Source organism: Pituophis catenifer, unplaced genomic scaffold (genome assembly GCF_029215685.1).
Source record: "Pituophis catenifer annectens isolate HBS135680 unplaced genomic scaffold, rPitCat1.0.hap2 SCAF_5, whole genome shotgun sequence".
NCBI classification, from domain to species: Eukaryota; Metazoa; Chordata; class Lepidosauria; order Squamata; family Colubridae; genus Pituophis; species Pituophis catenifer.
The window spans coordinates 16,528,370-16,540,271 of record NW_027256885.1 but is presented as its reverse complement, the minus strand read 5'-3'; the positions used below and the strand labels follow the sequence as shown (position 1 = coordinate 16,540,271).

The 11,902-nt window shown below is 50.6% G+C and overlaps 1 protein-coding gene and 1 pseudogene across 1 annotated transcript; one reads left to right on the top strand and one right to left on the bottom strand.

Annotated features, from left to right (window-relative positions):
- Positions 1–849: 849 nt before the first annotated feature.
- LOC139317582 (gastrula zinc finger protein XlCGF26.1-like) lies at positions 850–1,973 on the top strand (annotated as a pseudogene).
- Positions 1,974–8,039: 6,066 nt separating this feature from the next.
- LOC139317469 (tigger transposable element-derived protein 3-like) lies at positions 8,040–11,902 on the bottom strand. Its single transcript, XM_070944536.1, is given in 3 exon segments — positions 8,040–9,880; positions 9,883–10,014; positions 11,851–11,902. Coding segments are annotated over 3 exon segments (2,025 nt in total).

Here is an 11,902-nt window from a genome sequence, read left to right as displayed (position 1 = left end):
GAGAAAACTGGTCATACGTCACTTCTTTCAGTGCCATTGAACTTTGAACGGTCATTAAATGAACTGTTGTAAGTCACGGGCAAACTGTAGGTGTTGTTGTAGGTCTTGGCGAACTCTGGCATGTCACACAAAATGTCATGGCGTGTCACCTTCGACACACGTGTCATAGGTTCACCATCAGGGGTGGTATTCACTTACCTTCACTACTGGTTCACAAATGGGAGTACGCGCATGCGCAGAGCATCAAATACGGGACATGCTGACATCCGGGTGGGCGGGCGGAGCCTCCCGCAGCCGCCGCTACTGGTTCAACCGAACCAGATAGAACCGTCTGAATAGCATTACTGTTCACCATCATTGGACTAGGATTTCAGGCTGATCAACAGTCGTTGGGACCCGCAGCCACTGACACCCATGCTCCTCCCCACCAAATGCACACGCTTCTAAAATTGTTGAGGGGTGGTCTCTTAGCGGGTGGGTTCCTGTTACTGGGGGGGGGGTGTCTCCTGGTCCCGGGTTCAATTGCTTGTCCGTCTCCCTGTCCTTTTTCTTCTTTGTTAGCCAACAGGAAACGAAGGTTAGGAGTGGACCAGCTTTCCTAGAATTGTGCTCTCGTCCCACACGACGGATGCTGGGAATCGCAGCGCTGCCTTGATGGTGGGTTTGTCTCTTCTGTCCTCCCAGCAGGCAATGGGATCCCGATGGCCAAAGATGTGGAGGGAGGAGAGGCCAATCCGGCAGTGGGTGTCCCAGGTCAAGAGGAGGTGAAAGACCCCGCATCCGTGAGCAGAGACTCCAGGAAGGCAGACTAGACCCACAGCGTCCGAGGCCAACACTGGGTGACTCCCATGGGTGACAACTAAGATGAACCCACCGAAGTGCCCCGAGTGTGATAAGACCTTCCTGACAAATGTGGCCATGACCATCCACATCCGGACGCATACCAGGGAGCGCCCGTTCGAGTGTCTCCTCTGCCCCAAAGCCTTCCCCACCCAGAGCGACCTCAGGCGTCACCTCAAAACCCATCTGTGCAGGAAGGACCCTGCTGACCTGGGTTCCGTCCCTAAGGCCACGGAATTTCTCACCACCAAGCTCCAGGTGCTGCACCAACTGAGGATGCACGGCTACGCGCAGTGTGGGAAGAGCTTCAACCGGCAGCAGAACCTGCACAAGCACCAAGCAACACACTTGACGTAGCGGCCGTTCACCTGTCCGGTTTGCAGGCACACCTTCTGGCTCAAACATACCCTGTTGTCCCACCTGAAGGTCCATGACGGAGAATGACCCTTCTCCTGCACACAGTGTGGGAAGTGTTTCGGCCAAAGCCAACACGTCAAGACTCACCGGCGGGTGCACACAGGAAAGAAGTGCTTCGCGTGCACCACCTGTGGCAAGCAGTACGCCCAGAAGCAGCCACTGATCAACCACCTGTGGGTGCACACTGGTGAGCAGCCGTACAGCTTCCACAAATTTGGGAAGACCTTCTGTAACCAGACCATGCTGACCATCCACCACCGGATACACACGGGTGAATGCCCCTACCATTGCCTGCTGTGCAGGAAGACCTGCAGCCAGTTGCAGCACCTCAAGAGCCACCAACAAGTTACCGCAGAGAGCAGCACCTGTTCACGGAGAGCGACGGTGAAGCCCTGGCCCTCAGGAAGGTGTGTGATATGCAGGACTAGCCGTATTGGTGCCCTGAATGTGAGAAGCGCTTTCGGGAAGAAAACATCATGCAGGCTCACCTCCGGACCCAGAAGGAGAGGAAGGGTCTTGGGTACGGGGGGCCAAGTCCATTGCTTCCCATCCAGCCAAAAGAGACCCTGCTAGTCTCCGAGCCTGTTGACAAAGCGGCAGGAGCAAACCAGAAGCCCCCCACCCTTGTACCAAGGAGACCCTTTGTGTGCACCGACTGTAGCAGGACATTTACGCAGGCCAAATATCTCGCCTTACATCGGAGGAGACACCGATGAGGATGGCACTTCCATACAGAAAGAGACGCGAGTTTGAAAGCACAGGCGGGAGCTTTTAGGGGCCACCATCTTTGATATGGGTGGGACGAAGAGCAGATTTGCAGAGAGGGGCGGTGGGAAGGGCCTTGCTGGCACTAAGTTTTGCAGTTTGAAGAAGGTGGGCTGTACAAGTGTGTTTCTCATTCTTCCACCTTTCTGTGGCCAGAGGACATGGCGAAGGAGAACTTTGTCTTAAGTTCTCTAAACTTTGAGTTCCCCAAAGTTTCCTGCATTGTGACGTGGCTGGGGGAGGGTAGAGGGTATGGTTCTGCACAAGAGTTGGGCAAGTGCACGCATGTGGCTCCATTTGTGTGAGTGGCCATGTTCTGTCCCCCTTCCTCACACAGGCAAACGTAATACCAAGCACGCCTGCCAATATTTTATTAGGTAAACAGATTAGAATTCTTGGCAGACCAAGGTTTTGGCAGCGAACTGCTGAATGCCTGCCAAGACCGTTTTCACTCCCATAACGCAGAAGAGGACTTATCTTCAGTCCGTTCCAGGAGCAACAAATTATCCACGAGACAAGAGTTTAGTCAATGTTCAGTCCAAAATATATCCAAGCCGAATTTCAGAGATCACGATGTGACTTTCAGGGTTTAACTTTGTGTCGAGCCTCGGTTGGGTCTCGCCATCACTGGGGAGGACGACGAGGAGGGGGCAAGCTGCTGAACTCTCCGGGGGCGTGTCATCAGCTGTTTGAGAAGTCTTTACCACTCGCGCACAAAACGAAGCAAACTCTTTCATCGGAGATAGGGGGGCATGGAGTTTGCAGATGACGCTGCCTTGTGATGTAACAGAGGCACGCTCCTCCTACAGGCCTGCTAGAGGAAGGAGGGGTGATGTTAACTGTTTAATTGCCACTTGATTTATTGCTGTGTATATAAAAGGCGCTACACTGCGATTGCGTGTAGCGCTAACTTTAAACCTTGTTTCCGGCTTGTGCCTTTCTCCTGCCTGTGTTTGCTGTGCTGAACCTAATTAAAGGATTGCAACTGCTTTATTCCAGTCTGGTGTTGGCTTGTTTCCAGTGCAGTTGGGTGGACTGGCCGAGACTTTGTCTGTCACAAAGCCTAAAGAGCAATCCCACCCACTTTTATTCCTGGTGGGACGTGGCTCCGTGACTCAGCTCAATCTCTGGCCCTCCCACGCCTCTTCCGTTGCTGCGCACGCTTCTCCCTCCAACGCTGCCTGGGATCAAGCCAGGATTCATCCTCCTCGCTCCCTATCAATTGGTGCTCCGATATGCCTTCCTCCTGGCACATCCCAGGCTGTTCCTCCTGGCCTTCGGATGGAACCTGAGGCATTCCCAGAAAGGAGGGTCCTGGAGAGGGAGGCCTTGTCAGTTCCTCCCCATCACCTTCTGAGTCCTCTTCCTCTGTTAGGACAGGCTCGGGAGTCGGGGTCACAACAGGCCAGCATGCTCGTTGAAAAAGCGAGTGTGCATGCTTTCGGCTGCTGCTTGCGCAAGTGCACAATCCGGTATTAGTCCGGATTTCGCACACGCTCACCCATCACTTCTATGGCCCAGTTCTGAATGGCTCAAGGCCCGGTAGTGGACTGCAGCCCCGGGGGTTATGGACCCCTGTCTTAAGAGAAAAACTCAATTTATGTTCAGCATCGGATGACCTCTACACAGAATGAGGAGCTGCAGGGATGTAAAACCCAGGTTCTGTCCCGAGTCACAACCCTTAACCAGGTCTGACATAGTCAGGAGAGATCAGGACAGCAGCCCGTCTGCAACCTGGCTACTCCTGAGCCCATCGCTGCTCTGGTTCCTGGGTCCCATCACCATTGAGGGGTGATCCTGATCGCAAAAGGCCATAGACACTGGGAATGCTAGACAGTCCATCTGTCTTCTCGATTTCTCCCTTTCAGGAAGCACTTCTCTACTCCGAAGCTGTGTGGACTTCGACTCCCAGAATTCCCCAGCCAGCATGGAATTCTGGGAGTTGAAGTCCACACGTCTTAAAGGGGCAACGGTGGAGAAACACGGCCTCAAACTGTCTGAGTCAACAGCCGTTGGCAGATTTCAAAGCTTCACTGATGCATCGGGTAGAGTGGTGCAGTGGCCTAGAGGTGGAGCTCTCGCCTCACAATCAGGAGACTGCGAGTTCAATCCTAGGTAGAGGCTGATATTTCTCTGGGCACAATGAAAATACACTGCTCAAAAAAATAAAGGGAACACAAGCAGAAGACATGAATGAAATAGCCTTATTAAATAGTTTGTTCGTTACATACAGTAGTTTTGTGTTCCCTTTAGTTGTTTGAGCAGTGTATAAACTACTGTATGTAAAGAACGAAGTATTTAATAAGGCTATTTCATTCATTCAGATCTCGGATGTCTTCTGCTTGTGTTCCCTTTATTTTTTTGAGCAATATATATCTGCTGCAAAAACTCCGCATTGGTGACAGGAAGGTCATCCGGCCAGTAAACACGCAGCTCCATTCAGTTGCCCCGACTACACCCCGCAAGGGATTACGGGGTCATTAAACAACCAACAACAACAACTGATGCATCGGGTGTAGAAATGGCGGTGGAATCTTTCACCAGGGCTGGGGTTGGACTAGATGACCTCTGGGTTCCTTCCACCTCTGGGTTCCATATTAAGTCCTTGGTGCCAGGCATGAACAAGCTCAGAATTTGCAATGGGAATCCGTTTTTTGGGAACTCACAATGTTCTATCAGCTGCTTTCACTGGGAAAAAAGATTTATTTGATTTGGGCACGAGCTAATGAATATTCATTTTTTTAAAATCTGCATATATGAATAATAGTTGGGATTTTGTAAGTGTTCATTACCCACAGTGCTCCGGAACAATGTTTCTCAAGCTTGGCAACTTTTAAGACGGGTGGACTTCAACTCCAAGGATTCCCTAGACAGCTGTGCTGGCTGGGGAATTCTGGGAATTGAAGTCTACACAATTTAACACATGCTGACTGAGGAATTCTGGGAACTGAAGTCCATCTGCCTTAAAAGTTTCCAAGGTTGAGAAACATTGTCTAGAAAGCAGTGGTGAAATCCTCAGTGAGTTGCCACCGGTTCGCTGCGTGCACATGTGCAGTGCACGCCAAACGCACATGCGTGCTTGCATGCACAGTGTGCACCAAACACACAGTTCACGCGGAAAAAGGAGTCTTTTGAAGGTAAGTAAAACAGCGGGGGGGAACAGCTGTGCCGCACGATTTAGATTAGCTAGAAAACAGGATTTCCTGCTTTCTAGCAAATATAAATCGAACGGCACAGTTGATCGTCGGAAATACCAGTTCGGACAAACCGGTAACTTTTTACTACCGATTCGCCTGAACCGGTAGCTTTTATTAGTACCAGTTCGCAGCATTTCACCCCTGCTAGAAAGGTGTTGCATTGGGATTGTTAAAACGTTTGCAAATGCCATTAGAACACACACAAAGCATATTGCAAAAGTCTTGTTTGATTTAAAAAAGAAAAAAAGTTCAGAATTCGGAGACAATAAATCTTATATTCTGTTTGGAACTAATTTTTTTAATTAAAACATTCAAAAATTAAATTAAAAAAAAAACAGCTTCTCACACTAATTGACAATTATAATATAGGTAGTCCTGGACATAACAACCACAACTGAGCTGCAAATTTCTGCCACTGAGCGAGACAGTTGCAAAAGGAGGTTTTGGTCCCATTTGACGGTCTTTCTTGCCACTGTTGTTAAGTGAATCGCCACATTTGTGAAGGGAGTCAGACAGTTGTGTATAGATGTAGAGATGATGAATGGATGTAGGTAGATAATAGATGATTGGATGGATAGAGGGAGGGACGATTGGATGGCTAGATAGATAAGAGAAATTGATGGAGGAACAGATGGATGGATGATGGAATGGATAGATAATAGGTATAAATAGATATAGACACGTATATATGTACGTGGGTGGATGGTTGGATAGATGGATAAACATATGATATATGGATTTATATAGAATAGATGATAGATTGATAGGATAGAGAGGTAAGAGATGATAAGATACGTAGGTAGGTAGGTAGAGGGAGAGAGAGAACAAGAGAGAGAACAACAAAGGAGAGATGGAAGGAGGGATGAATTGGGTGGATGGATGGATGGATGGATGAACAGTAGATAGATAATGGATGGATAGAGGTAGAGAGAGAGAGAGAAATAAGACAAAGACAGACAGAGATGGAAGGAGGGATTAATTGGATGGATGGATTGACAGTAGTTTAGTTAGGTAGAGAGATGGATAGAGAGAGACATGATAGATGATAGATAGATAAAGAGATAGGTAGCTATAGATAGATGATAGATAAGACATACACGAAGGAGGGATGAATTGGGTTGATGGATGGATTGACAGATTAGTTACGGTAGGTAGAGAGATGATGGATGGATAGATACAGATAGATTGATAGATAAAGACAAACACAGGAGATGGAAGGAGGGATGAATTGGATGGATGCATCGATAGTAGATTAGTTAGGTAGAGATAATGGATGGATAGAGAGACAAGATAGATAGATGATAGATAAGATAAGATAGATGATATATAGTGTTTTCCCGAAAATAAGACCCTGTTTTATATTTTTTTGAACCCTGAAATAACTGCTTGGCCTTATTGCCATGCGCTCAAAAGCCCGATTGGGCTTATTATCAGGGGTTGTCTTATTTTGGGGGAAACAGGGTATAGATGAGAGATAAAAAAAATTTGTGTTGTGGTTGTGAGGCTGTGAAGAGAACAAAGCAAACCTGAGTGTGCCAACGAAGTTGTGCAATTATTACTGTGATGCAGAATGGGGCTGCCCTTGTGTCTGTGTGCAAAGCAACACACTGACATACATAGACACCCACTACAGAAATCAGCCTTTCAACACTTTATTGGCATCCAGTCAGAAGACCATTTCTACTCGTGAAGTCAGAGTCCCTTTGGGTGCCCAGGGGCTCTAAGCATCCTTCTCTGCCCCTCCCTCTTATTCTCCAAAAGCAGGGGAATTCTGGGAAACTCCAAAGTTGTTCTCTCTCAGCGCCGCTGTTGCCCTAATGTAGCTTCTGGGCTTTATCCAGCAGTCTTCTCCAAGGAGAACTTTTTCACGGGGTGGTCTGTTCCACTGCTGGTGGCCAAGCAGGGCTTGAAATGGAACGCTACCCCAAGGTTGAGGTCCCACAGAAGCTCCCCAGAGAAGTGGGTCATCTTCGGTTGCTGCCATCCTGGCACTAAGCAACCTCCGTCAGCCTGATATGCTGTGGCGTCCTCCTAAGCCTGGTCACCGTGTCCTTCAGGATGTCAGAAGACCTTCCGTTCGGGCCCCGTGACCCCTAACATCCCCTTTCCCCAACCGTTAAGCCTTAAGTCCCCCCAACATCGTTGATCATGCTACTCCTTCTCTACAGGGGTACGTTGCCCGTACAGGCCGAGGGACTGATGTCACCTCTTCGACGTACGGTGTCCCGTACAAGTCAGGAAGAGGCCCTGAGCCCCTTGTACGAGGGGTGCAGAGGCTGTCCTTTGCATCCATTGGAGGGGACCGACTCCCATCATTTGCATGTGGGGGGGGGGTGTCATGGTTTGGCCCCTCCCTGGGAACTCCCAGGCCTTTCTGTTATTTACACATGGCTGCATTTCTACATTTGCAAACCTGCCGTTAACCACTATCAGAGAGGGGTACCCAGTCTGAACTATGGTCTAGAAACCACAATTCGACATCGAGAACAAACTCGCCTTTGATGTGTAAGCAGAAGCCAGGATGGGCCAAATGAAAGACCCCTGCTGTCCACCACCCCCTCCCCAGATTCTCTGCAAGAAGCGGGTGGGTGAGTTTTCTCCCCCTCGTTTCTCGCTAGAAACCTGCTACTCTGCAGTTCTTCTCTGCATGCCGCTAACTCTCAGGAGGAAAATGGCAGGATTCTCACTCAACACTACATGCCAAAAACTACTTGGAGACTCTACAGGGTGTCCAGAAGCCCAAAAGCATGCCTTGATGGATTTCTGGACACCCATTTCAGGATCCGGAGCACTTTGTCCATTCAAGGTCTACGTTGGGAGTCAGTCTTCGCAGGGTTTGGCTCTGACTAACTGAATGTCGGACAGAGCCAGGGTGTGGATCAGGTCCTCCAGTTGGTAGAACGTCTGGAAGGTGTTGGGCGACACTGCATGGCACTCCAGGTAGCGCCGCAGCTTCGCCAAGCTGTCCACAACGTCGGTTTTGGAGGGACAGAGGAAGAGGGCTGGTTCCTCCTTCTCCTCCTCCTCTTCTGCTCTCGCTGAGATGGGTTCTTGGGGTTGAGGGACTTCCTTCGTTGGGTCCACACTCTCCTGGTCTCCAAAACACTCCAACCCTTCGTCCATCAAAACGAACTGCTCAAACTGGTCTTGATCCTTGCAGCCCAGAGCTCGGACCACTTCCAACGGAGGGGTCAGTAGACGGGGATTCATGCTGAAGCCGGCCGCTTTGAAAGAGTTTGCTATGGTTTGAGGACACACCTCCGACCACGCTTGGACCACCAGGTGGACAGCATCCAGAAAGGTAAGGAACCTGGATAGTTTACTGGTGGGGCTGGAGACTTTGCCATGGTCCTTGACCAAGAGATGAGTCAGCATCCTTCTCCGGTAGTGACACTTAAAATTCTGGATGACTCCTTGCTCCAGAGGAGGCAACCAGGCAAGGTGAGGAGGCATGAAGACCATCTGGACGTTGGAGAGCTCTGCATAGGGATGGATGCCGCACTGCGTGACGAAGAGCACCACCCGCCTCTCCTGCTGTTTCATCTCCTCGTTGAACTTCTGAAGCCACTCGGAAAAGATGGTGGGGGTCATCCAGGCCCTATTGTTCGTCTTGTAGGTTGCAGAAGACAATCCCTGAAGGCCACCAAACGGCTGCGCAGCCTTGCCCACAATCAACACGTCCTTTTTATCCAAGCCGTCCATGTTGGCACAGAGCAAGACGGTCAGCTGGTCGTGGGCTTTGCCACCTCTCCGGGACACCAGGTGCTCGGGGGTCGCTCTAAACAGCATCCCCGTCTCCCCACAAGCATAGACGTTGGGAAGGTCGTAGTGGCTGAGGATACAGGGCAGCGTCGTACTTCCCCAGCGATTCTCGTCTTCATCGCCGTCCTCCTCAAGAAGTTCCCGGCTCCATTTCTCTGGGAGGGACCTCCTGGGGCCCGTTTTTGGCTTGGCCGGGGAGCTCTTTGGCCACTGGAGGGTGGACTCCAAGCCTGGTTCTCTGCCTCTGAAGGTGACTTTCTCTTGCCAAAGTTTCCCCTCGGCAGGGAATGGGTGTCCGCAGCTGTGTTCGAACCACTGCAAGAATGCTCGGTCGCCGCCAGCCGGACCTTTGTCCTCCAGCTTCCGTTTGCGACCCGGGTTGGTGTTTTTCCCCCATTCAGCCAGGATGCGTTCTTTGTTCTTGATGATACGGCAAATTTGGGGTTGAGACACCCCGAACCGCTTGGCCAGTTCGCTCTGCGAGACCTTGGGCCCTTCGAGCATCTCCAGAACACGGACTTTCTCCTGCAGAGACAGTTCCTTACGCTCCTTGCGTTGCACCCCGGCTTCGCTGGGTAGGAACGGTCCCTTTCTCCGGCTCCTGGAAAGGTTGAAGGGGTGTCCTGTGGCACAGGCGCCCTGCCCCGACAGCACCATGTGCTCCATGAAGCTCCGGCTGCAGTTGCCGCAGATGTAGGAATTCTGCCCTGCATGCTTGGACTGGTGCATTTCCAGCTCAGACTTCAAGCCGAAGCTTTTGCCGCATTCCAGGCACCAGTGGGGCAGCTCCACCAGTTGGGGTCTGCACCCTCGAACGAAAGGACTAACTCGGTAGTCCACCAATAGGATCTCCTCATTGGCGGCCCCGGAGCCCAGCAGAACGGGCTCAGGACTGTTCATTTTTGTGCGACCTGGTGGAGTCCGTTGGTGGCACATTGCGTGGTGGCGGCAACCTCCAGCCGGTTAAGCTGAATCTCCAACCCATCGTCTTCCTCCTCTTCCTGCTTAATAATTTTTGGCTGCCAGCTCTCTTCTGGGGAAGGAAAAGCAGAAGAAAGTGAATTTCCTGTTCTTCTGAGAGTTGGTGAGGTGCAGAGCCTGATGATGTTACCTAGTTTGGTAATGAAACGTCTGCAAGGAAACCACCAAGCTCAGAGAGGACGAGGGCCTCACAGTCATCTCCTCCTCTTCCCTCTCCTCCTCCTCTCACTTCTGGAAACCACCCTCCCTTCTAGCACTGTTGATGTTACCTAGTTGGGTCATGAAACGTTTACAAAGAAACCACCAAACTCCGAGACCACGAGGACCCCACAGTATTCCCCCCTCCACCTTCTGCCTCTGCAAACCACCCTCCCTTCTAGCACTGATAATGTTACCTAGTTGGGTCACAAGAAATCTGTAAGAAACCCACCAAGCTCAGACAGACCCCCAAGAAACCCCCCCAGTCCTTTTCCTCCTCCTCCTTCTCCTCCTCTCCATCCTCCTCCTCCTCTTCACACACCTCCATCCAGCGGTGAAATCCTCTGAAGTCTGCTACCAGTTATGCGCACCTAAGGTACGCCCGCACAGCGCTAAAAAAGGAACGTTTTGAAGCCTTCCGAGTCTGCAAAGGTCAGTAGAACAGCGAGGGGGGGGATCCACTGTGCCACGCGATTCAATTAGCTAAAAATCAGGAAATCCAACTATTCTAGTTAATATAAATCGCACATCACAGCTGATCGTCATCCAGCTGATCGTCGGAAATACCGGTTCACCTGAATCAGTAGCATTTTTTACTACCGGTTTGGGAGAACCGGTCCGAACCGGTAACATTTCACCCCTGCCTCCATCCCTTCTAGCACTGATGAAGCTCCCTAGTTGGGTCATGAGGCGTCCACAAGAAACCCACCAAGCTCAGAGAGACCCCCAAGGCCCCCACAGTCCTTCCTCTTCCTCCTCCCTTCTAGCACTGATGATGTTCCCTAGTTGGGTCATGAAACGTCCGTAAGAAATCCACCATGCTCAGAGACTGCCAAGGACCTCACAGTACTTGTTCTTCCTCTTCCTCTTCTTCCTCCTCCTCCTCCTCCTCTCCACACCTTTCCTTTCCTTCCATCCTCTTTTTCTCTTTCCCCTCCTTCTCCTACTCCTTGTAAGCCCCACTACCTTCCAGCACTGATGACGTTCCCTAATTGGGTCACGAGACATCTGTAAGAAAACCACCAAGCCCAGAGAGCACTGAGGACACCACATTCCTCCTCCTCCCATTCTCTCCTCCTCCTCTCCACCCACCTCCATCCCTTCTAGCACTGATGATGCTCCCTAGTTGGGTCACGAGACATCTGCAAGAAACCCACCAAGCTCCCCCCCCTCCTCCTCCTCTCACCTCTGCAAACCACCCTCCTAGCACTGATGATATTACCTAGTTGGGTCATGAAATGTCTACGAAGAAACCAACAAGCTCAGAGAGCTCCAAGGACCTCACAGTCCTTCCTCCTCCTTCTCCTCCTCTTCCTCCTCCTCTCTCCACAAACCCCCCTCCCTTCTAACACTGATGATATTACCTAGTTGGGTTATCAAACATTTGCAAGAATACCACCAAGCTCAGAGAGCACCAAGGACCCCACAGTCCTCCTCCTCCTAACACTGATGATGTAAGATAGTTGGGTCACAAAACGTTCGCAAGAAACCCACCCAGCTCAGAGAGCATCAAGGACCCCATGGTTCAACCCCGAGCTACAAATCCTCTCCTCTCTCCAAATTAAACCATGTTTCTCCACCCAGCACATATCTTTTCAAAGAGGCCATGGTCTGTCTGCGAACAATTTTTGCGAAGTGACAAAAAAAACAAAAAACACATTTGAAGAGTCAAATCAGCTTGGAGACCCACCAACTCCTTGGTAGCCGCAGTTGTCTGGGTCCCGTTCCACCTCCTTCATCAT